Source organism: Protopterus annectens, chromosome 10.part0 (genome assembly GCF_019279795.1).
Source record: "Protopterus annectens isolate FY-2018-M chromosome 10.part0, PAN1.0, whole genome shotgun sequence".
NCBI classification, from domain to species: Eukaryota; Metazoa; Chordata; order Ceratodontiformes; family Protopteridae; genus Protopterus; species Protopterus annectens.
The window spans coordinates 200847288-200873106 of record NC_056744.1 but is presented as its reverse complement, the minus strand read 5'-3'; the positions used below and the strand labels follow the sequence as shown (position 1 = coordinate 200873106).

At 44.7% G+C, this 25819-nt stretch overlaps 1 protein-coding gene across 2 annotated transcripts in view; it reads right to left on the bottom strand.

Annotated features, from left to right (window-relative positions):
• Window positions 1-25819, bottom strand: part of COG1 (component of oligomeric golgi complex 1) — an 829165-nt gene that overhangs the window by 245725 nt on the left and 557621 nt on the right. For both annotated transcript variants that reach the window (XM_044085137.1, XM_044085139.1), the window contains exon 10: window positions 4135-4262. In XM_044085137.1, coding sequence (XP_043941072.1) covers window positions 4135-4262 — 128 coding nt within the window. The remainder of the gene's footprint in view (window positions 1-4134; window positions 4263-25819) is intronic.

Sequence of the window (25819 nt, the reverse complement as noted above, 5' to 3'; positions counted from 1 at the left end):
AAAAAAGGCACTATGGGGGAGGCAAGAGCCTTAGCCAATATCCGGAAGCCCAGTGGTGACAGATGCAAGCCGTCCCTTGCGAAGCAGTGTGGCTTGTCCAGCATGTCATCCCAAGCAGACAGACATTGGATCCCCCTAGAATGACACCAGTATTTGAGCCAATTATTAAAGCTGGTCATCTTGTCTTTGTATTGTGGCATCATTCTTGATGAGGGCAAGATGCTGCTCAGGGTCAGGGTCATACCAGCCTGGGCTACATAATCAGAGAGCTCCTCTATGTCTCTTTTCATGTAGTCCAGGGAGGTACGTCTCAGGTCATTCACGCCGGCATGGACAATGACGGAGTCATATTTGTACTTGCTTTGGAGTGACCTGAGTGAGTGTGTTATGTGGTGGATCCTAGCTCCCGATAAGCAGCTCACCATTACCCTCTCCTTGTTCAGCCTGGTAAGTGGAACATCAGTGTGTCCGACTATAGTCACCTATTACTAGTGTATCAGGCATGGTGTTTGGCCTTAAGGGCTGTGATTGTTTGACACACTGATTTATTGAAGTATGTGATGCATGTGTTATGTTTTGAGGTGGTGGATTTTTGGGTGTCTGCTTTGGGAGCCTCTGTGGTTTTGGTAAGTTTTTTGTTAGAGCCTCCGAGTATGTCTTTGTGTTTTTATGTGTTTGGTTTGCAGTTGTGGTAGGTCTATGTGGGACTGGGTTTGGTGTGTGTGTGGTTACCTTCTCCTCCTGTCTGGTCTTGCCAGTCCTGAGTTGAGAGAGTTCAGCCTCCAGTTTGGCTATATAGTTGCATCTCTCACATGTATTTGTGTTTGTTGGGAGGAGGAGAGGGTTGTCTGTGTACATGAGACAATTGTAGCATTGTCTCAAGATTCCCAGATTAACCAGCTGAACCGGAGAGGATGCCAGCAATCTACCACTCGACATGCTAGAATATTATAAGGGAGTGCTGTGCCTTTAAGGGAAGTGGGTACTCACAGGGAAGGTAGGTGGATGTAGTGCTTACTTTAGTTAATGAGTGCTTACTTAGAAGAGAGGTTTTGAGAACAAGTGCTAGGCTTATAATAAAGCGATTAGACTAGATGAAGAGCAGGCTTAGCGGAGCCAGAAAAAGTTTAACCGGCACTGTGCTATGCGCACAACCGCGCAAAGCCGTGCAAACGTGGATTTTAAACAGGGAACTTCAAAAAAGCTAGAAATGGTCCAAAACAACCAATTACTACAAGCTCTTGTGCTGAGGTCACTCCTTCAGGGACAGATAGGCTGCTCAAGGCTCCCCACTCCCACTGGTGAGCAAAGAAACTTCCTTCTATCCAAGTAAGGCAATGGACACCACAGGAACTACACCACAGCCTAGAATACAGCAAAGCCTGTATACTGGTCTAAACTAGTCGAGGAGAGGCTGGAAAACAAGGATATTTTTTGTTTTTTTTTGTTTTTGAGATAGAAAGCACACAGAAATGCAGGAAACAGTAATAAATCAGTTACACAGGCTAGCACACTTTAGTGGGCAGCCTCAACAGTTAAATTAACAAACAAACAAACAACTTTTGATCAATTTTCGACTAAATGAAACTTTAAGTGCAGATAATATATAATGTAACAAACAGTTAAAAAAACAGTTTAAGCTTGTTCAAGGCAAGCAAGAGAAGGTATTTCAGGTAAAAAACAGCAAAAAATACTTAAATCAGGAAAGTAGTCGCTTTTCTCAGTTCTCTGCTGCTAGGACAACTCTGCAGGACCACGAGGAGCTGTTGCTGAGCAGTATAGCCAGAAAAAAATGCTCAGAGGCGGATTTTAAACAGGGAACTTCAAAAGAGCTAGAAATGGTCCAAAACAACCAATTACTACAAGCTCTTGTGCTGAGGTCACTCCTTCAGGGACAGATAGGCTGCTCAAGGCTCCCCACTCCCACTGGTGAGCAAAGAAACTTCCTTCTATCCAAGTAAGGCAATGGACACCACAGGAACTACACCACAGCCCAGAATACAGCAAAGCCTGTATACTGGTCTAAACTAGTCGAGGAGAGGCGGGAAAACAAGGATATTTTTTTGTTTTTTTTTGTTTTTGAGGTAGAAAGCACATAGAAATACAGGAAACAGTAATAAATCAGTTACACAGGCTAGCACATCAACATAGTTACCACAGACACCGAGTAACTAACTGAAAAACTAGACCAACGGTCAAACAGCCACAAGTGCGGGAACAGGACAAACAAACAAACAATACACCACAAAGACTAACTAAAACGGTCCTAGACACAAGTACAAGGGGGAGGACTAATTCCTCTAATTTAAACGGTTTTAGCCCAAGGGAAAAAGTTAGCACACAAGGAAAGCAAGGGGACAGACTAGTGGGATACCACAAGAACACGCTATAAGAAAAAACAAATTTTCCACAACACAGTTCAAGAAACACACACAAATAGCTATGAAAATAGCTTTTTTTGCAAAAAACTTCTCTGCTATAAAGAAGAAAAGGTACTTAGCCACAGCCAAGAGCGAGACCACGTCCGAGCTACACGAGCGGCAAACGAGATCTGGGGATAGACAGCAGCGCAGCATGGGATACCATCTTAGCCCAGCCAATAGAAAGACTTCGAGCTAAAGTATGGCCGAGTCAGAGCCAACTTTCAGATCCGAACCCATGGGTAAGAATGAAGGCGAGATTGGACTACATAACATCCATGTTGTGTGGTAGATAGTAGACTGTGTGAGTTAAGAAATGTCATCACTTGCAAGTGGATGCATTTCTCAAGAATTTTGGATAAGGGGCAAAGGATGGCAATAGGTGGGTAGTTGGAGAATTCATAAGAATTACCTCCTTTATGGAGAGGAATGATGTGAGATAATTTCCAGAGATGGGTTATCAGTACAGAGGTTTGATTAAGGAAATATACAGCAGAAATGTACTAATACACTCACTATCATTTAAGTTAATGCAGGTAAGGTAATTTACTGTCTAGACACTTGGAAGTTAAGCACCTACATTAGTGTTTAGTTTCTTTAGTTGTAGGACAAGTGTCTGTGGGTGCCCAATGCTAAAGAGAAAATATTAAATTTTCACTGCATGATATGGAGGGCAGAGACCTGCTTGACTTGAAGAATGATTTGGATTACCTGAATGCAAAAACTTACAGGAGGACGTTAGTATTAGAACAAGTAGAAGTGTTTTCTGGTGACTATGCTACTCTTCTGGAGGTTAGGGAACTCAAATGGCAACTTTTGCTGGGAGTGGATTCAGCTCCTGCTTTGAAAAATATCAAGTTAAAATGTGCTTTGAAATGGCTTACCTGAGTTCACATGACAGACTCACTTTTCACTAGTTTGCTGTACGCTGTATATTGTACATGATTTTTCAGGTCACTTCATTACCATATAATGATATGTAGATATTTAAAGAAGGATAGGGTTATTTCATTGGGTGTTACTGTTTTACTGCTTTACTGCCATATGACATGTAGTATATATTTACTGATTTTCATTGTACCTTCTTATTTCTGAAGAAGTTCTTACATATTAAAAGAGTGAAAGCGCGCTCAATTACTGGTTCTGGTTTTGTTTATTCATATAGCTTTAGACTTTTTTTGCCAGTGTAAAGTTCTTTCTTCGTTTTGCAGCTTGTCGGTTTTATTGGTAGATATATATATCTATATATGTGTGCATCAATTTTAAATACACATGACAGCACTAAATATTTTATTTAAGTAGAAAATGGTTAGGCTTTATTTGCAACAGCATTGAGGAAAATTAAACTTTTCTAAATTAATGTTTAAGTTACCTTCTTCTTAGGAAGTTTAGTATTTTAATTTATTGCATTTCTATGTACTACAAAACATGCAGGCTCTCTATAAGCTGGAGTGACTGTCAGTCATATACTTCACACACAATAAGAAACTGTGCCTAATATGCAATCTGCAAACACTGACAATCAGTCCAGCTAAGGGCAGCAATTACTAACTAAACAATGAAGTATGACCAATTACACTGAAATATCAGTCCTAATCTATGCTGTCTGATAGGCTGTGTCAGTTAAAGCAAGGTAAGTCTTTGAGATAACGGTATCCACTACTGCAGAATACATATAACCATTTTCCATATACAGGTCCGATTATATACAAACCTTGTGTCCTGTCTGCTTCTGCTGCTCTTCCCTTCCTCATTCCTGGCTGACAAGACACTATACAGATATCGCAAGTCAAAGAGTAACTGAAGAGCCCGGTTTTGTGTCATGGGAAATGCATTTTCCTTCTGTAAACAAAAAAACAAAAAAAAACGATGTTGCCACAATAAATTAAGCTGCAGTTACTAAACTAAGGAAAGGTATCAGTCATGGATGCATGGAAATATAGTTTCTTGGCACTTAACCCTCTTGCCTCATCAGTTATCCATAACATTCAGCTAAGTTAAGTTGTGTGAAAACCAGATCATGTAAGTCACAGGGTTAGATAATATTACTTTTATTTAACTTGTACTGAACATACAAATATGTTAAATGCAGGGCTAATTTTCAGAGACACAAAACAGAAGATTAAAACTTAAAAGCAAAACACTGCAGACAGTACCTTGCTCAAAGTCCTACTGCCTGCCTGCTGGCACTGAGCAATGACTAAGTTATCTGGACACTGGGTTAAGTATAGTTGCTGACTGATTACATGGCATTAACTGGAGTTCAGGGAATACTGGATGTCAGACAGATGTCACTGGTATGCCTGTGTATGTGCAGGGGGGAGGGGACATACTCCTGTACTATTTCTGACTTTGGACAGTACACCTTATAATGTATGAAGTATTAACTTTGTTCCTTGTAAAATTTACTTTTCTAACAAAATGTTAAGGATCACATTGGAATCATCCCTTTTACCTCTGAACAGCAGTTAATGCATTACAACAATATCCTCTATGGCCCACCTCTGTGTGCCCTGCACTTGGGTTAAAGGCATGCTCATCATAAAAATACTTAGTTCACAACTCCCAAGATCTTCCTTTTTGGCATTTTATGTTTTTCTTGTAGGAAAATTTAATGTGCCACCCTATCTTAACTCCCTAATATTTTAGCTACTATGTACATACATAGAAATAAACAGTACAGTAAAAGTACAGTTGTGTACACTTACCAAAAATGTAGATGTTCGAGTGTATTCACTGCTACAGTCATCACCTGTGAGTTATCCCTGCTGTGGTAGCCCTCGGCCAGCTCGAATACCAGAGTCAAGGTTCTTCTGTGTCAGCTGCTGTCGCTTGCTGTCTGACGTCAGGATGTAAGTGCTACAAAGGAAGGCAGCCGACACCATTACATCAGTTCTTGCTCTAACCAGTCAGAGGCCCGAGTAAATATGGTTACGTGGTTCTGGTGGCTAAAAGCCACCGTTAGCAACTCACGTCTCCCTAAAGAAAGAAGATATAAGGGGGAAGGAGTGTGGGAAACCAGGACTGCAACAGTGACTACACTCGAATATCTACATTAAGTGTACACAACTGTACTATGTTCTTCGTGTTTCACTGTTGCAGTTATCACCTGTGGGAGGATTACCAAAGCTGAGGAAAGGGGTGGTAGGATTAGTCAGAGAGCTAGGAATGGGTCAGCATGCCCTGCAGAACTGCTAAGGCAAACCCTGCCCTAGCCTTAGAAAGTAAAGGCAAGGGGTAATGCTTGGTAAAGGTATGGACAGAAGTCCAGGTGGCAGCTTCCAGGATGTCCCTGATGGGAACTCCTCTGAGGAATGCTGTGGAAGTGGAGGCTGCCCTAGTGGAATGGGTTCGAATAGACTTGGGGGGGGGGGGTTCCCGTGCAATCTGTAGCAGAAAAGGATACAGTGTGATATTCATTTGGAAATGGTTTGTTTGGAAATGGGCTTCCTCTCTGACCTTGGGGCAAAGCTGACAAGTAGTTGGTCTGTTTTCCTGAAGGGTTTAGTACGATTCAGATAGTATCTGTGCATGTCCAGTGAGTGCAGAATTCTTTCCCCCTTGTTTTGAGGGTTAGGAAAGAAGGTGGGTAGATGTATGGCCTGGCTGCGAGTTACATTAAATACCACCTTGGGCATAAAGGTGGGATTAGTGCTCAGGAAGACCCTGTCTGCATGGAAGATGATGAAGGGCTCAATGGCCATCAGTGCCTGAAGTTCTGAAACCCTTCTGGCTGAGGTGATAGCTAGAAGAAAAGCAGTCTTCCAGGAGAGGTATCTTAGTTCTGCTGAAGCAGCGGATTCAAAGGGTGGTAAAGTAAGTTTTTCCAAAACATAATTCAGGTCTCAGGCTGGAGTGGGTGGCCTTCTGGGAGGTCTGATATTAGAAGCCCCTCTGAGAAATTTGTTAATCAAAGGATGGGAGAACAGGGACATTTCTGTATCAACATGAGCTGAAATGGCTGAGGCGTGGAATTTAATAGAGGAGAAGGAGAGGCCACTATTAAGTAGTTCTGCTAGGTAGTCCTGGATAAGAGGGATGGAATGTTGTGAAGTATTACCCCCTCTGGACTGGCTCCATAAGCACAATCTTTTCCATCTTCCTGCATAAGATGTTCTGGTGCTGGGCCTTCTGGCCTCTATGATAATGTCTACGACTTGTTCGCTTAACAGGGGCCCCTTGTTTGCCTTGAGAGGACTAGCCATGCTGACAGTTTGAAAGTGTAAATCTGGGTGCAGCATCCCCCCCCCCCACCTGAGTTATGAGGTTTGAGATCAGGGGAGGCTGTAAGGTCAGGCTGTGCAGTAAGGGGTACCAATGTTGTCTGGGCCAATCTGGAGCAATGAGGATGGCATTTGGTCTCTCCTCCCTTATTTTGATCAGTACCTTAGGAATAAGAGGCAGAGGAGGGAATGCGTACACAAAGGGGGTGCTCCAGGGGAAGGGCAAGGCATCCACCTTCCACGCTAGGTGGTGGTATTCCCTGGTACAGAATTTTTTCAGCTGATGGTTGAGATGTGAAGCAAAGCGATCCACCTCTGGCGTCCCCCACGTCTGAGTGATTTGTAAAAAGATTTTTCTGTGGCGCTGCCATTCGTGGTGGTCCAGTAAGTTTCTCTTAAGTAGTCTGAAAGGGTGTTGTTGATCCCTGGCAGGTATTGGGCTATCAGGTGTAGTCCCATGGAAGAGGCTGTCAGCCAGAGGTTCATGGCTAGCTTGCACAGAGGGTAAGATTGGGTTCCTCCCTGTTTGTTGATGTACCACATTACTGTGGTGTTGTCTGTTTTGATTAGGAGAACCCCTGGCCTGAGATGGGGTTTTGAAGGATGTCAGAGCCGTTGTGCTGCCATCATTTCCTTCTGGTTAATGTGCAAGGGAAGTGGTGGGTATCCCAAAGACCTTTGGTGCACCTGCCTTCTAGGTGAGCGCCCCAAGCTATGTCTGGCGTAATGGTGTGCCCGGCTGGACGGAGGATGAAGGGAAGACCCTTGTTTCTGGCACAGGCCCCTGCCCACCAGAGAAACTCGGCCCTTATATAGCGGCTCAGAGGGAGAGAGGTCTCTAGAGGCTGAGAATGCCGACATCAAGGGTTCTTTAGATATCACTGAAGTTTTTTCATGTGAAGCCTGGCCAGAGGAATTAGAAGGATGCAAGATGCCATGTACCCCAAGGCTTGCAGGAATTTCCTCACAGTGAGGTGACTTCTGGAAGCCGGCTGGGTAAAGTAGAGAGGCAGGAAGCTCTGCTTTTCTGGGGATAGGAAGGCCATTTGGGATGCTGTGTCCAGCAGTGGTCCCAAGAAAATGCTCTTCCTGGTGGGTGTTTGCTTTGATTTCCTCTCATTGATGGTGAACCCTAAGGAGGTTAGGAGGGTTTTGACAAAGAGGAAGTGCTGGAGCAGCTGTTCTTTGCTCTCTTGCTGAATGAGGCAGTCATCCAGATAAGGGTAAATTTGTCAATTTATCTGTCTGCAAAATGCTATGGCTGGGGCTACGCATTTGGTGAATACACTGGGAGCAGTACAATCTGCTCTGAAGTGCAAGAATTTCCTGCAGGATTCCCTTATGGGGATGTGGAGGTAGGCATCTTTTAGGTCTAGGGTCACTAACCAGGCATTTTTTGTCAGCATAGGCAGCAGCTGCTGCAAAGTTAGCATCTGGAATTTGGTGACCACCAGCGAGGTGTTCAGAATGGATAGATCCAGGATGGGGCGCCAAGTGCCCTCTTTTCTGGGAACAAGGAATAGTCTGGAATAAAATGTTTTGCCTGTTTCATCTGAGGGGACAAGTAATACTGCTCCTTGTGACAGTAGTTTGGACTTGTTTCACTGCCTCTGCCCACTGATTTGGAGGCAAGTCTGGGTACCCTCTTGGAATTGGGAGTTCGTTGAAAGATAATTTGTAGCCCTGAAAAATTATCTTCAAGACCCACTGGTCCTTTGTAACAGAGAGCCAACTTTCTTTGCAGAGGGATAGCCTTCCCCCTAGCTTTTGGTGAGTGACAGGAGGGCAGAGGGGGGAGAGGGAGTCATTGAGAGTTTTTGTCATAGAGGGATGGCTTAGAACTCCCTGCCTTTGGGGAGGAAGTGGTCCACTGTTTGGTTCTCTGCTGTCCCTGGGATAGGGGCCTGGGAGGCCTGTCCTTGTGGGCCTTACTTTGCCCCTGTCTGCTAGGTGCAGGATGGGACCAATGCTTAGGGAAAATTCTTGCTGAACCTTGGAGGCTGTACCTGAAAAAAATATTTCACTGTTTGCATAGATTTTGCTTTGTCTTCCATCTTTTTAAGCACCTCTTCTGCTTTTACTCCATACAAGCGATCCTTATCCAAGGGTGCATCTTAGACTTGACATGATCAGGGAGAGGTGGCTCCTTCAACCATGCATGTCTCCTAATGACAGATCCTGACACTTCTTCCCTGCCTGAGGCTTCTAGGGCATCATATCATCAGTGTAATGAGGGCTTGGTTACTTGACAAGTAGAGTGCAGTAAATGTGCTAACTCTTTCAAACTGGCACAATCAGGAAAGGTTGAAATCTTTTGCTTTAATAGTTCCAAAGTGTGTTGTTGACATTTTAACATACGGAACTGACAGTTGAGTGCTCTGATGGCTAAGGTTACAGAGGTGTATACATTTTTACCCCAACTGTCCAGAGCTCTGGAATCTTTGTCAGAAGGAATAGGATTCTTAGCAGAACTAGCCTTAGCTCCCTTAGGTCCCTGTGTAATGACCTCTGAGTCTGCAGCAGGATTTCTGTATAGGTATTTGTGAGAATCAAGTACCCTGTAATACCTGTCACGTTTACTGGGAGCAGGAGGTAGAGCGTCAGGAGCTAAGCTGGATTCATGGAAAACATCATCCACCATCTCTAAGATAGGGGGGATATGGCCAAGGGTCTGTGTGCTGGGGCAGGTCTAGAAAGTCTCTTAGTCTTTTCTTAGACCGAGAGAAGTCCTGGGATGTTGCCTGAGGGTGTGAAGGGTTTCCCCAAAGGAAAGGTCTTCTGGCGGGGAAGCAGAAGGAATGGATTCCTCTGCATCTAAATCCTCATAAGCAGTCAGAGGTTGTTGTTCCTCTTGAAGATGTCATTTTTTTTGTCTAGATTCGGTAGTGCGAAAGGCCTCTTCGGAAGCCGTTGCTTGCATTGCAGCTCCGGACCCAACCGAGGCAGAGACAACCAAATGCTCAGAAGACGAAGACTTCTGTGGCATACCGGACTTCGAAAGGGTCTTGGTAGAGGCCTGCGTAGATATTGCATTGGGCATCAGGGGCTGTGAAAGCGCCTCACTGAATTCCAGAAAACTGATGACCTGCGGTAGAGTTTTCGGAAGACTTAGCCTTGTGTGGTCTGTCTCCATCTTTATCTCTATTTTTTTTTCAGAATGTCCACGGATTGTTGGCTGACTGATGCCATTTCGGAATGCGAAGACGAAGATGAAAATACCTGTCTACAATAACAGCTCTACGACGAATGGTTCTCTCGTTAAAGAGGGCACAGAACCAGCAACGAGGGACATCGTGGTCTGGGCCTAAACAAGTGACGCAGTATGAATGGAAGTCTCGGTGTGGGATCTGCTTTCCACAGGCGAGACAGTTGTTTACTTTTTCGGACATCGGTTAGTGCAAGAAAAAAGGATCTCCAATGGGGTACTTAGCTTTAGATGTTTTCAGCTGTAATTAAAACTCTGGTAGCGACCGAATGGCAGATTTGCAAACTGCTTCTTCTACGGGCTCCACAGGAAGAAAGACTGATGTAATGGATTCAGTTGCCTTCCTTTATTGCACTGATATTCTGACGTCAGACAGCAAGCCGACAGCAGCAGACGCAGAAAAACACTGACTCTGATATGGCCAGCCGAGTGCTACCACATCAGGGATAACCCCCACATGTGAAGACTGCAACAGTGAAACATGAAGAACATCTCTCAGTTAACTGGAACTCAAGTAACCGGCACTCTCAAGCAACTAGCAAAAAATTATCAAACAAATACAGTACAATTTTCATGTGTTGCACTTTGTTTTCCTCCTGCAGAAACATACCTTATGTTTTTAAAGTTTTAGAGTTTTAAAAAGGAAGATGGGAATAAATTTCTTCTCTCCCCAACCTGAGAACAAGTCAAACTAAACAAATAGTATAGGGTACAGTATTAGTCAGGCCTATTTTTAATAGCAACTCTCAAGCAACCAGAAAAAAGAAGTTGTGTCATGTTCCTTCTGTGCTGTCGATCTTCACTAATCCTTGACAGTGGGTTTGGGGGGGGATAAAATCTCTGAAACAGTGGCTAAATGAGCACTGATGAAATCCAGTTGCTGAGAAGGTTGAATGCAGGACTTTTCGAAATTTACTGTTATGCCTAGGGACATACAAACATTTATGATGTTGTCTCTTGCCTATTCTAAAAGACGCCTGGTGGCAGCAGTGAAGAGCCAGTCAGTCATCGAGATACAGAAAGACTCGAAAACCTTGCAATCTGAGGTGAGCTGCAAACACTGCCATGCATTTGGTGAACACCCTGGGGGCTGTAGTGAGGCCAAAGGGCAGTGCTCTGAGATGAAAATGACTGGCTCCTAGCCGGAAGCGTAGAAACCTCCTGAAACTTTTTTCCATTTTTATGTGGTAATAATCATCTTGGAGGTTTACAGAGCACATCCAGTTGTCTTTTTCCAAGAAAAGCAGTATCGACTGAACAGAGACCATCCAGAATTTGGTCTGGTGGACTGCCTTGTTGAACTGGCTGAGATCCAGAATGGGTCTCCAGTCCCCTGCTTTTTGGGCATGAAAAAGAACCTTGAGTAAATCCCGGATCCTATTTGGTCTGCTAGAACTGTCTGGATGACTCTTTTGTCAAGCAGTTTTTGAATTTCTAAGACTGCTGCTTCCCTTTGACTGGGTGGAACATCTGGGAGCCTTTTTTGAGTTGCTGTAGTCATAAGTGGAATTTTGTAACCTCTGGATATTATTCCCTGCACCCATTTGTCTGAGGTTATCAATTTCCAGGGAGGTAGGTGCAGGGATAATCACCCCCGATTGCTTCCAGAGGAAGGCAATCGGGCCCTTGTTCAGGGATGCCGATAGGAAATTCCAGAGGATTCCCTGGACCCCTGATTTTGTGGTCCATTTCTGCTCCTAGGGTGGTGTCTTCCATTGCTTCCCCCTCTGCCCTGGTGGTGGTGGTGGTGGTGGGGGGGTCTTTGCCTCGTGAGTCTTGGAAAGGCCCTTTGGATTTTTTAAACTAGTCTCCCACTTATTTGGTTCCTAGAATAAGGTCTCTGAGGAGTGGAGAAATGTATGCCTAAGGCAGAAAGGGTCTTGCCATCTTTCTCATATCTAGCTAAGATGTCTTTTACCTTCAGGCCAAAAAGGGTAGATCCATCAAAAGGAGCATTGACGAATGATGCTTTAAATGGCTCTGCAAAGTAGCACAAGTGCATCAAGGAATGTCTTCTAATTGCAATGCCTGAACCCGCTGCTCTACTCATCCCTTCAGCTGCATGGGCGATGAGCCTCATGGACAAATTGGAGATACCATCAAGGGTTGCAAGCTGAGAGAAAACTTTGTCATAGACCCCTTCAGCCACTGCTCCTGAGAGAGGTATTTGAAAGCTCTTTGAGCAAGTCTTTCTGTAATCTGTAAAGTGTGCTATATAATTCAAGGACCTTAGAGCGAAGGTCGTTGAAGCATAAAACGCTTCCCAAATCTATCCAGCGCCCTAGACTCCTTGTTAGGAGGATGAATAGTCGAACTCTCTTCAGCAAGTTCCTTTTTGGTGGCAGCCGCTATCACCACGGCATCAACAGGAATCCCTTTAGACCAATATTGTTCATCCTTAGGGCCCGATAATGTATGGTCAGGTTTCTTGGGTATTGGTTCTATGGAGTCTGGCATCTTCCACTCCCGCTGAGCTGTTAATTTAATAGGCTCGCCAGTGGGCGGAGAAATCCAAGAAGTAGACTGCTGGGCATGAAAAGCCTCCAGGTATACTGATTCCTCCAAGGAAGGATGAATAGAGGACCAGACACCCCTCTGTTTTAGGATTTCTAGGATGTCCCCAAAGGAAACATCATCGGGGTGACCTGGGGGAGCCTTCCCCCTCATCAAAATCAGCATCTTCAGTGAAGGACTCTTCCTGGGAGTCCAGGTGCTTCCTCTTACACTTCTTCTTTGCAGGGACTTCCTCAGGGGGATGATAAAGAGGACTCCACTAAAGTGGGAGTCACCTGGGACTTTTGTGCCCTCTGTCCCTGGGATGAGAATGATGGAAGTTCAGGTCAAGAGGAAGTAAAAATCTGTCCCGACAGGGATAGCAAAGACTGAGAGTCCCCAATGGACAATGCCTTCTCCATTATCCTAAAGTCCCACAAAGGGATGGGAACCCAGAACCAAAATGGGCTCCTTCAGAACCAGGGTCACACCACGCACTGAGGAGGCAGCCCCTGGAACAGAAGCCTTGGTTGATCCTACAAAGGCTGAGGTACCAAGGGACATGGACAGCTCCGAAGGAAAAGAAATTGATCCAAGCCCCTCGGACCTAACCAGAGAATCACGACCCCGGGAGCCCTCCGGTGCCAAAGGTTCAGAGGATCTGTAGACAACTCTCAGAACTGGAGAAGAGGATGCTACCTGAACTGAAACAGTCGATGTCGGAGGAGTCGGAACAGAGGGCTCCAAAGTCTCGATAGGAGTTGGAGGAGGAGGGTATGGAGGACTCATAACTAGGCTAGTTCCAGGGCCAACATGGCTAGGAACTGAGGGTAATCCTTTGGCCGTCTATAAGGAAGAACTTTAAAGAGTTAGAAAAACAGAAAAATAACTGACTGTTGCAGCCAAGGCTCAAGAGAAGGGAACTAACGTGTCTAATCTGCGAAGTGGCAAATTAGATCTGAGGTAATCTCTGTGAGGAGCATTATGGGTAGGGCCTGGCTCAAGAGTTTGGAGAATGAGAGCTGGAAGATATGGCTGAGTCGGTTCCGAGGTTCAGAACCAAACCCACTGTCAAGGACTGGGTGAAGACTGACAACATCAGATCTACAGTTATCCGGCATCTACCAATCCCCATGGGTGCCGGTTAACTGAGAGTTTACTGAATCAAGTACATTTTAAGTACAAGGAGAGGATAAATAAGGGACTAAACTTCAAGAACCTATTTCATAAGTCCCTGTCAAAGAAAGAATGAAGATTTATTTATTTATTGACATTTGATTACCGGGAAAGTCTGACTGAGTTGAAGCTCGAAATTATTACAAACCATTTTAAGAGCAATCATTTTACAATTTTCAAAAATAAAACAAAAGCATCTGCAGTTTAAACAACTATAAGAAATTAGACACTATACAAAAAAAAAGAAGTTACGTACTCACCATAACGTCCCATGTTAGTTGTTCTATCTCGCTTTCATTCATCACTGATGGGTTCAGAGCCGATCCCTCAGCTCTGACACGGCCGTTAGCAAGCTCGAGGTTTACCAAAAGCTCGAGACCTAGCCTCTAATGAAATGATACACTGCTTGGCATACCTCAGATCTTGTTTGCTGCGTGTACTATTTTTGTTAGATAATAATTATTCCAACAAAAAAATAAAAAGGAATGCATAACCAGGATGAAGCTAGATTCCAGGTCAGCTGTCAGCCAGGTGGGGGATGGAGGGAGGGACATGAGAATGAAGGCGAGATAGAACAACTCACATGGAACATTATGGTGAGTACATAACTTCTTTATGTGAAGTTGTTCAATCTCGCCGTTCATTCATCACTGATGGGTAGCATCCCTAGCACCCCAAATCTCGGGTGGCTCACGGAAGTACATTTCTCAGGACCGTGGACCCGAAAGAGGCCCTGTCCCTGGAGGCCTTATCCACTTTGTAATGAGTGATGAAGGTATGAGGTTTAGACCAAGTGGCTGCTGCACAAATATTATCTAAAGGCACTTTGGCTTGAAAAGCAGCAGATGTAGATACTGCTCTGGTAGAATGAGCTTTAATCTTTTGAGGCAAAGGCATATTGGCAGCTGAATGAACAAAGGCAATACAATCCGATAACCATTTAGATAAGAGTTGTTTTAGCCACTGGCCTACCTTTTCTGGTTTCTGAAAAGGATAAAAAGAGTTGGTCTGATTTCTTAATATCTTTAGTTCTGTGCAGATAAAATTTGAGCTGTCTGTGAACATCAAGTTTGTGGTGCATATACTCCATTTTGCTAGAATGGTTGGGAAAGAAGACTGGTAACTCAATGACTTGATTAACATTAGTTTTGGAACAAACTTTAGGCAAAAAGGAAGGATTTGTTCTGAGTGATACTCTGAAAAATCAAATAAGGTGGTCTAATAGATAATGCTTGAAGCTCTGACACTCTACGGGCAGATGTAATGGCCACTAGAAACAGAGTTTTCCATGATAAGAACTTCATTTCACAGGATGATGCTGGTTCAAAGGGAGGATGAATAATCCTGGACAATAGTAAGTTCAGATTCCACGGTGCATAAGGAACTTTCACTGGGGCGTCTGATGTGGAAGGTCCCTTTGAGAAAGGCTCTAGACAGCTTATGGGTCATAATGTTAAATCCGTCTATTCCTAGGTGAAAGTTAGCAATGGCAGCCATTTGAACTCGTACTGTAGCTGCTGCTGAACCTTTGTTGAAAATCATGGTAAGGAATTCTAAGATGGAGAACATGGGTGCTTTATAAGGGTCAATGTTTTGTTTGGAGGCCCATAAAGAAAATATTTTCCATTTGCTAAGGTACAATCTTCTGGTGGAAGGCTTTTGGGAAGACAACAAGATGTGTTTTGTCTCCTGAGAAATATTATCAAGCCTGGCTATGAGGGGAACTGCAGCAGCCAAGCTGTGAGCTGCAGAGACTGTAGAGAAGGATGGAGGTTCCCCGACGGATGTGTCAGCAAGTCTGGAACCGGGTCCAGAATAGTACAGTTGTGTACACTTACCATAAATGTAGATGTTCGAGTGTATTCACTGTTCCAGTCATTACATTTGGGTAATCCTGCTGGCAGGTTGCCCTCAGTCGGCCTGAATTCCAAAGTCTTGGGTCCTGCGTTGGCTGTCGTCGCCCCTTCCCTGACGTCAGGTCATCAGGGGTATAAAAGAAGCAGCCGATGCCATTTTCTTTAGTTTTTCTTGCCCCAGATGTCAGGTGCCCCCTAAAAGGGTAGCCAAAATTTATATTTATATATAAAATTACATGCAGCAATATAAACTTTACCTTCATCCACAAGCAAATAAACCACATAGGTTGTATAAATCAGAAAAGGAAAGATAGGTTCCATCAGAAGAAAAAGGGAGGATGGCGGGTGGGTAACCTGGACTGCAACAGTGAATACACTCGAACATCTACGTTTATGGTAAATTTACACAACTGTGTTTCACTGTTGCAGTCATTACATTTTGGTAGATTCCCAAAGCTATGGTTGGGGGGCTGGAGCTAAACAGCATTAGGATCGGCTATGAGACCCTGCAGAACTGCAGTGGCAAAGCCTACCCTGGATTTAGAGTAGAGTGGCAGATGATGGAGCTCAGTGCACACCTTTACAAAGCACTAAGTAGCTGCCTTGAAAATGTCCTTGGTTGGTACTCCCCTGAGAAAGGCTGCTGAAGTGGCTGCAGCTCTGGTGGAATGTGGCCTAATGCCCTTAGGCACTGGCTTGCCATGGTATAAGTAGCAGAAACGAATGCATTGGCCTATCCACTTTGAAATAGTCTGCTTTGAGATAGCCTTTCCTTGTGATCCTGCAGCATATACCACTAGTAATTGCTCTGCCTTTCTGAAAACTTTGGTTCTGTCCAAGTAGAATCTAAGCTGTCTGTGTACGTTCAAAGAATGCAGAATTCTTTCCCCCTTGTTCTGTGGATTTGGATAAAAAGTTGGCAGATGAATGGTTTGGTTAAGAGCCACACTGGACACCACTTTAGGCAAAAATGTTGTGTTTGTCCTCAGGGAGACCCTGTCCGGATAAAAAATGATAAAAGGTTCCAAAGCCATGAGTGCCTGTAGCTCTGAAACTCATCTTGCAGAAGTTATTCCTAGGAGCAGAGCTGTTTTCCAAGATAAAAACTTTATATCAGCAGTAGCAGCTGGCTCAAAAGGAGGCAGGGTGAGTTTTTCCAAGACATAGTTGAGGTCCCATGCAGGCATTGGTGATCTCCTTGGAGGCCTTAAATTTTTGGCTCCTCTGAGGTACTGTTTTAATAAGGGATGAGAAAAAATTGGTGGCTCTGCATTCTAATGAGCCGAAATGGCAGAGGCATGAATTTTAATAGATGAGAAAAGATAGGCCTTTGTCCAGCATCTCAGTTAAGTATTGTAAAATCTGAGGAATATTTGGCACAGCTGTATCTATTCCTTGTGCCTGGTTCCAAGCACAGAATCTCTTCCATTTTCCAACATAAGATTTTCTAGTACTAGGCCTTCTGGATTCCAAAATGACATCCATCACAGCTTTGCTGAGAGGTGTGCTTTGTATGACTACATTATCTGCCATGCTGCCAGGTTTAAAGTCCTGAGCTGGCTGTGCAGGATCCGATTGTTTTGCTGGGACAGTAGATGCGGTACTTGAGGTAAGGTCCAAGCTGGGCATTGAGACAAGCTCCTTAATATTGGGTTCCAGTGCTGGCGGGGACAGTCTGGTGCAATCAGTATCATCTTTGGCTTTTCCTGTCTGACCTTTAGGAGTACCTTCGGGAGGAGAGGCAGATGGGAAAAGGCATACACTGATAGGTTTTTCCAGCTGAAAGATAGGGCGTCCACTTTCCACGCTTGTCTGTGATAAATCCTTGTGCAGAATCTCTTTAGTTGGTAGTTGTGAGGGGAGGCAAATAGATCTATATCCGGGCATCCCCATTTCCTTGTTATCATGCTAAAGACTTGTGGATCCAGCTGCCACTCATGGGGATCCATGAGGTTTCTGCTTAGTTTGTTTGCCAGAGTATTTTTCCTTCCTGGCAGGAATTGTGTCTGCAGATGTACTTGGTAAGTCAATGCTGTGTCCCACAAAGTCATGGCTAGTCTGCAAAGGGGGTAAGAATGTGTGCCCCCCTGCTTGTTTATATACCACATGACCGTGGTATTGTCTGGCTTTATCAGTAATTGTCCTGGATGAAGTAGGTCCTTGAAGGCTGTCAGGGCATTTTGAACAGCTAGCATCTCTTTTTGATTGATATGTAGATGCATTTGGTTTGAGGTTCATGTTCCCTGAATGCATCTTCCTGCCATGTGGGCCCCCCCAGGCATAATCTGATGCATCCGTTGTTAGTGTCCGCCTGGCTGGGGGTAATGTGAACGGCTGTCTCTTGTTTTGGTGACATCCTTTGCCCACCATCGAAACTCCTGTTGCAGGCAGGGAATGAGAGTAATTATAGTTTCCAGGCTGTGGCAATGTTGAGTCCAAACACTTTTTAGGTACCATTGAAGTTTCCTCATATGCAGTCTTGCATATGGAATTAGTAGGATGCAGGATGCCATGAAGCCCAAAGCCTGCAGAATTTTTCTTGCAGATAACTGGGCCTTTGTTGCTAACATTGTGAAATAGGTAGTCGGTTGCCTTTGTCTGGTGTGAGATAAGCCATCTGGGCAGTTGTATTTAAGCTTGCACCCAGGAATATTATCTCTTGAGATGGTACTAATTTTGATTTCTTTTCGTTGACTGTGTACCCTAGGCGTGTTAGAAATTTTTTTCACAAACGCCAGATGTTGTAGAAGCCAGCCATTTGCCTTTGGCAGGATATGGAAATGGAACTTGTAGCCTTGTGACACGATATTTAGTACTCACTTGTCCTGGGTTATAATGTGCCAATTTTGAGAAAAAAGTGTTAATTTTTCCCCTAAGGGTGCTGCCAGGAAATAAGTGCTTGGTGCAGGCAGGGGAAAGTTATTGGGACTGTTTCCTGTAAGGTTGTGATTCGTCTTCTCCACTTTTAGCGGTAGAAGCACCCCATTGCTTTGACCTGTATGAACCTTGCGCCTGGGATCTGCCTCTAGGGCATCTGGGTCTGCCCCTTTGAAGTCTGTCTGACACAGGAAAGGACCAGTTCTTTGTTGGCCAGTGTCTACTAAACCTAAGAGGCTGTACTTGTAAGAAATCTTTGACCGTTTGCATAGATTTAGCCTTGTCCTCCATTTTCTTTAATACCTCTTCTGCCTTAACACCAAACAAAGTATCATGCTGTAAAGGTGCATCTAATAATTTAACTTTAACATGATCAGGCAGATTTTGTTCCTTTAACCAAGCATGCCTCCTAATTACAGAACCTGTAACTGCGGCCCTGCAGGAGGCCTCTAAAGAATCAAAACCACATTGCAAAGTATGCTTTCCAACTTGTTCAGCTGCATGCAATATATCCTGCATTTCCTTGTTTTCTGCACATTCAGAGTTTAACAACATTTTCTGTTTAAGCAATGCCATGACATGTTGCTGATATTTGAGCATATGAAATTGACAGTTTAAAGCCCTTATAGCCAAAGTAGCAGATGTGTAAACCTTTTTTCCCCATCTATCCAGTGCCCAAGAATCCCTGTCTGAAGGGGTAGGGTTTTTTGCAGCGGAAGCCTTAACTCCCTTGGGACCCTGAGAAATAGTTTCTGGGTCTGCAGCAGGGTTTTTAAAAAGGAATTTATGTGAGTCAGAAACCTTGTAATATCTGTCAGGCTTAACAGGAGCTGGAAGTAAGGAGTCAGGGGTAAGGCTAGACTCTGAAAACACATCATCTACAATGTCTAACACAGGAGGGATGGCTAGTGGCTTGTGCTGAGGTAGTAACAGGAAATCCCTGAGCCTCTTTTTAGATTCTGAAAAATCTTGGCTCTCCCAGTGGAAATGCTTCCTCATGGTATGTAAGGTTTCCCCAAAAGAATAGTCCTCAGGAGGAGAAGCTGAAGGAATGGATTCTTCAGCATTAGAATCCTCATGGGGGGAAAAGAATATTCCTGCTCAGAAGAGGAATCAGAAGAAATGGTAACCTGATCTGAAGATTCATAGTCAGTCTCTTGCCTAGGCCACTTATCAGGAGGGGGATGGGAACCCCTGATCAAGGTAATCAAGTCTTCGGCCATTTTGAGCATCTGTTTTTTGGGCATGGAGGCCTGTCCACTTGGCTCTTAAATTTGCTTCTTGCCTTTGAAGGTGATTTAGTCTTTGCCTTTGAAGTTGGTTTAATGTATAGATGTTTGGGTCTGAATACACCCTCAGAAGCTGGTGCCTGCTCAGCGGCTCCGGACCCATCTGAGGGATTAGCGCCAGAGGCTCCAATACCTTGAGTTTCCAGCGGCATGGCCGACTCCACATGGGAGTCAGTAGCGGCCTGCGACTCTAAAGTAGCGGTCGTCAGGGGCTGCAAAAGCGCCTCACTGAGAACCGGTGAACCGGTGACTGGCTTAGGAGAAGCTTCGTTGACGGTCTTGGGCCTCGGCTGTCTTTCTTTTTCTTTGCGTTTTTTGTGAACTCCGGTAGTCGGATGGTTTTCCAACGACATTTCTGGATAATTAAACCTGCGTCCAAAGTAGTTTAAAGCAAAACCATACTGACGCTTAATAGTGCGCTGGTTAAATCTAGCACAAAACCGACAACCCAGAAAGTTATGATCAGGCCCTAGGCAAGGAATACAGTAGGAATGAAAGTTCTTATGAGGTATTTGCTTCCCACAAGAAATACAATTATTAACTTTTTCTGACATCGGTTCTGGAGCAAGAAAAAAGTTTCCCCAATGGGGTACTTAGCTTTATAGAAGACTTTGGATCTGAAATTCGAACTCGAAAATCTCAGGAGTTGGCCGACCGGCACTTGCGAACTGCTTCTGCTTCGGGCACCGCACTGCAAGAAAGACTAAAGAAAATGGCGTAGGCTGCTTCTTTTATACCCCTGACGACCTGAAGTCAGGGAAAGGGTGACGACAGCCGATGCAGGACCCATGACTTTGGAATTCAGGCCGACTGAGGGCAACCTGCCAGCAGGATTACCCAAATGTAATGACTGCAACAGTGAAACACGAAGAACATCCATGGTTCCTCCACTAGGTGCTGAAGTAGGAATGGGAACCAAATCTGCTGAGGCCAATGAGGGGCTAGTAGAATCATAGTCCTCCTTAGCAACGAAGCTTTCTGTAGAACTTTTAAAATCAGAGGGATTGGTGGAAATGCATAGAGAAGACCCGGGGGCCAATCATGTACAAGTGAATCCCTTAGGGACTCCCCCAGAGGGGGGGAACAGGGCAAAATAGCTTCTGCATTTTGTGTTTACATGACTGGCAAAATGATCGCAGCAAGGTTGGCCCCATTTGCAGAAAATCCTGTCTGCTATCTCTTATTTGAGGGACCACTCATGAGGCAATAAAATTGCCCGGCTCAGTTTGTCTGCTATCACACAGGATCTTCCTGGGACGTGCATTGCCAACAGAAAACACTGGGAGGATACAGCCCACTGCCAAACTCCGAGAGCTTCTTGGCATAAGGGGTAAAATCTGGTCCCGCCTTGTTTGTTCAAATACTAGACCACTGACATGTTGTCTGTCTGAATTGCAATGGTCCCATGAGGAAGAGAGTCTTGGAAGTACTGCAATGTCAGACGTACTGCTCTCATCTCCATGATGCTTATAATGCAAATGTAACTCCTGATGTTCATCAGTTACCCTGCTGCAGTCATCACACTTGGGTTATCCTGCCGTCAGGCTTTCCCACAGTCGGCCCAAGTTCCAAAGTCTTGGTCCGGCGTCGGTTGTTGTCGCTTCTTCCCTGACGTCAGTGTGCCAGGGGTATATAAGAGGCATCCAACGCCATTTTCTACAGTCTTTCTTGCCGCGCGGTGCCCGAAGCAGAAGCAGTTTGCAAGTGCCGGTCGGCCGACACCTGAGATTTCCGAATCGAATTTCAGTCCGAAGTCTTCAATAAAGCTAAGTACCCCGTTGGGGAACCTTTTCTTGCCTCAGTCCGATGTCAGAAAAAGTTAACAATTGCATTTCTTGTGGGAAGCAAATACCTCATAAGGACTTCCATTCTTTTTGTATTCCTTGCCTAGGCCCAGACCACGATGTCACAGGTTGTCGGTTTTGTGCTAGGTTTAATAAACGAACTATCAAACGCCGTTTTGACTTCACATGACATTACTTTGGTAGGAAATTTAATTATATCATGCCGTTGGAGCAGCCGACGACCGGCATGCATAAAAAACGCAAGGATAAGGACAGGCAGCCTAGGACCAAGCCAGACTCCCAGGCCTCTGCTGGGCCTGTCGCCGGTTCTCCGGTTTTCAGTGAGGCGCCTACGCAGCCCCTGATGACCGCAGAATTGGAACCCCAGACAGCTGCGGATTCTCAACCGGAGTGTACTAGGCCGTCGCAGCCATCTTCATTAGGCCCTCCCGACACCGGTGCAGAAGGAGATCCCGGTGCAGTAGAAACACCTTTTTGACAGAAGATGTCTTCAGACCGACTACACTCACCATTAAATCTTATGCTAAGCTTAAAACTCCATTAAAACCTAAAAAGACTGCACATCAGTCTCCAGTTCAAGGCCTCATGCCTAAGAAACAGATGCTTAAGATGGCTGAAGATTTGATTACCCTAATCAGGGGTTCCCATCCCCCTCCACATAAAAGACCAAGACAAGAGGAGGATTACACTTCCTCTGACCAGGTTTCAATTTCCTCAGTGCCTCTGAGGAACAGGATTACGCTTTTCCCCCTTATGAAGACTCTGATGCTGAAGACTCTATTCCCTCAACATCTCCCCCTGAAGACTACTCCTTTGGGGAAACTTTACATACCATGAGGGAACATTTCCACTGGGAAGGCCATGACTACTCTGATTCTAAGAAAAGGCTCCGAGAGTTCCTTTTACTACCCCAGCACAGACCACTGGCTATCCCTCCAGTTTTAGACAATGTGGAGGATGTTTACTTGGAGTCTAGTCTAAATCCAGACTCTCTACTTCCTGCTCCAACCAAACCAGACAGATACTACAGAGTAACTGACTCCAACAAATTCATTTATAAAAGCCCTGAGGCTGACCCAGAAACAATTTCCCAGGGACTCAAAGGGGCTAAAGCTTCTATGGCTAAAAATCCTGTACCCTCTGAAAGGGATTCCAGAGCCCTAGATAGATGGGGAAAGAAGATATACACCTCAGCTACTCTGGCTATGAGAGCATTAAATTGTCAGTTTCACATGCTGAAATATCAGCAATTTCTAATGTCTCAATTAAAACAAAAAATGGAGCACACATTCTGAACAGTCTGAATTCAAGGAAATGCAGGATCTGTTGCATGCAGCTGAACAGGATGGCAAACATACTTTACAATGTGGATTTGATGCATTGGAAGCTTCCTGTAGAGCAGCTGTTACTGGGTCTGTCATACGTAGACATGCTTGGTTAAAAGAACAAACCCTACCTGATCATGTTAAAGCAAAATTATTGGATGCATCTTTACAGCAGGATGTATTATTTGGTGTCAAAGCAGAAGAGGTTTTAAAGAAAATGGAGGATAAGGTAAAGTCTATGCAAACGGTCAAGGATTTTTTACAGGTACAACCCCCTCGTTTCAGCAGAAATTGGCCAGCAAAAAAATGGTCCTTTCCAGCTTCTGACAGATCACAGAGGGGCAAATACAGATGCCGAAGGGGCAGAGGTCAGTCACAAGGCCCTTACAAACCTCGCCAATGGGGTACTGCTACCCAGAAAGGAGGAGAAGACAGGCCCCAAGCTAGCAGAAGGCAAACACAATGACTCAACCCTCAAACTTCCAGGCAAATCTCTCTTGGCAGCTCCCTTGGGAGGAAAATTAGCACTTTTTGCAGACAACTGGCACATCATCACAAAAGACAAATGGGTCCTAAACATTGCCTCACAAGGATACAGATTCCACTTTCATACCTTGCCAAGGAAAAAAGGAATGCCAAACCTGCCACCAAATCAATGGGCAGAGGCACAAAACCAAATTACAGCTCTCATGGACATGAGAGCCATTCAACAGGTACCTACACAAGAGCAAGGACAAGGATTTTACTCAAGACTCTTTCTAGTCCCCAGAAAGGACAAAGCACGGAGACGCATTCTGGATCTTTCAATTCTGAACACCTATCTGCAAGTACCAAAATTCAAGATGCTAACAGTACAGCAGCTTCTTCCCATGCTTGGCTAGTAACGTTGGACCTCAAGGAGGCATACCTGCATGTCCCTATCAAACAAAATTGCAGAAGATACCTCCACTTCATTGCAGGTTCAACCCATTATCAATTCTCTGCACTGCCCTTTGGCTTATCTACTGCACCCAGGGTCTTCACAAAATGCCTGGCACCAGTAATTGCATATTGCAGACAAAGAGGAATTCAAATATACCCATACCTGGACGACTGCCTTATTCAAGCAGAAAGCAAGGACATTCTTTTAAAGCATCTGGCATTTGTCAAACACCTTCTAAGTTGCCTAGGGTACACAGTAAATGAAAAGAAATCAAAACTAGTGCCTTCACAAAACATAACATTCCTGGGTACCAGCTTGAATACAACGGCCCAGATGGCTTATCTCACGCCAGACAAGCAACAACAGCTGACTTAATACTTCAAAATAATGGCAACAAAGACCCAACTCCCTGCAAGAAAAATTCTGCAAGCCTTGGGATTCATGGCATCTTGCATACTACTAATACCATTTGCAAAATTGCATATGAGGAAATTACAATGGTACCTAAAAAGCGTATGGACTCAGCACAGCCACAGCTTGGAAACAATGATACCACTCATTCCCTGCCTTCAACAGGAGTTTCTATGGTGGGCACAGGCATGTCACCACAACAAGGGTCGGCCTTTCACCTTACCCACAGCCAGGCAAACTATAACAGATGCATCGGACTATGCCTGGGGAGCACACATGGCAGGACAGTGCATTCAGGGCAAATGGACTACAGATCAAAGGCATCTGCATATCAATCAAAAAGAAATGCTAGCAGTACAGAATGCCCTAACAGCTTTCAAGGACCACTTACACCCAGGACAGCTAATAATAAAGACGGACAATACCACAGTAATGTGGTACATAAACAAGCAAGGGGGCACAGATTCCTAACCTCTATGCAGGCCAGTAATGACCTTGTGGAACACAGCACTGTCTTACCAAGTTCAACTACAAGCACAATTCCTGCCAGGAAAGAAAAACACATTGCAGACGCCCTAAGCAGAAACATCATGGATCCCCACGAGTGGAAACTAGATCCACAAGTATTTGCTATGATAACTCAAAAATGGGGACGCCCAGACATAGATCTGCTTGCCAACCCCAAAACTACCAACTTCAAAAATTTTGCACAAGGACATTCCACCCACAAGCTTGGAAAGTGGACACCCTCTCATTCAGTTGGAAAACATTAACAGTGTATGCCTTTCCTCAACTGCCTCTTCTAGCAATGGTACTGCTGAAAGTCAGATTAGAGAGGCCACAAATGATACTCATTGCAACAGACTGGTCACGCCAGCACTGGTATCCAATTCTAAGGAACATGGCCCCCGGCCCACCATGGATTTTACCACAAATTCCTCACCTGCTCACCCACAGAGACAATCAGATTCTACACAGCCAGCTCAAGACTTTAAACCTGGCTGTATGGCAAATTACCTAAACAAGCAGCCAACACCTCTATCCAAAGCTGTTATGGATGTCATTCTGGAGGCCAGGAGGCCCAGCACCAGGAAAACCTATTCAGACAAATGGAAAAGATTAAAGGCCAAAATCCCCTTGATCCAAACATTCCTCAGATTCTACAATATTTAACTGAGATGTTGCACAAAGGACTTTCCTTTTCATCTATTAAGATCCACGCCTAAGCAATTTCAGCTCATTACAACACGGATCCTCCTTTATTTTCACATCCACTCCTAAGACAGTACCTCAGAGGGGCTAAGAACATAAGACCGCCCAGGAGAGCACCAACACCTACTTGGGATCTCAACTTTGTTCTGGAAAAGCTTACACTGCCACCCTTTGAAAGTACAGTTTTGTACCTACCATAAATGTAGATGTTCGAGTGCTAATACAGCTGCAGTCATAACAGATGGGTTTTCCTGCCGTCAGGCGGGTCCTCGGTCGGCCGAATTCCAAAGTCTAGGTCCGGCGTCGGTTGTCGTCGCTTCCTCCCTGACGTCAGTGCGACAGGGGTATAAAAGATCCAGCCGACACCATTTTCTTCAGTTTTTCTTGCCGCGCGGTGCCCGAAGCAGAAGCAGTTCGCAAGTGCCGGTGGGCCAGCTCCTGAGATTACGAATATTTTTCAACCGAAGTCTTCTTGAAAGCTAAGTACCCGGTAACCGGTACCTGCTAACATTAGGTCCCACTCCACCAGGGCTACAGCTACATCAGCAGCCTTTCTCAGGGGGGTGCCAACCAAGGATATTCTGGAAGCTACAACTTGGAGTTCA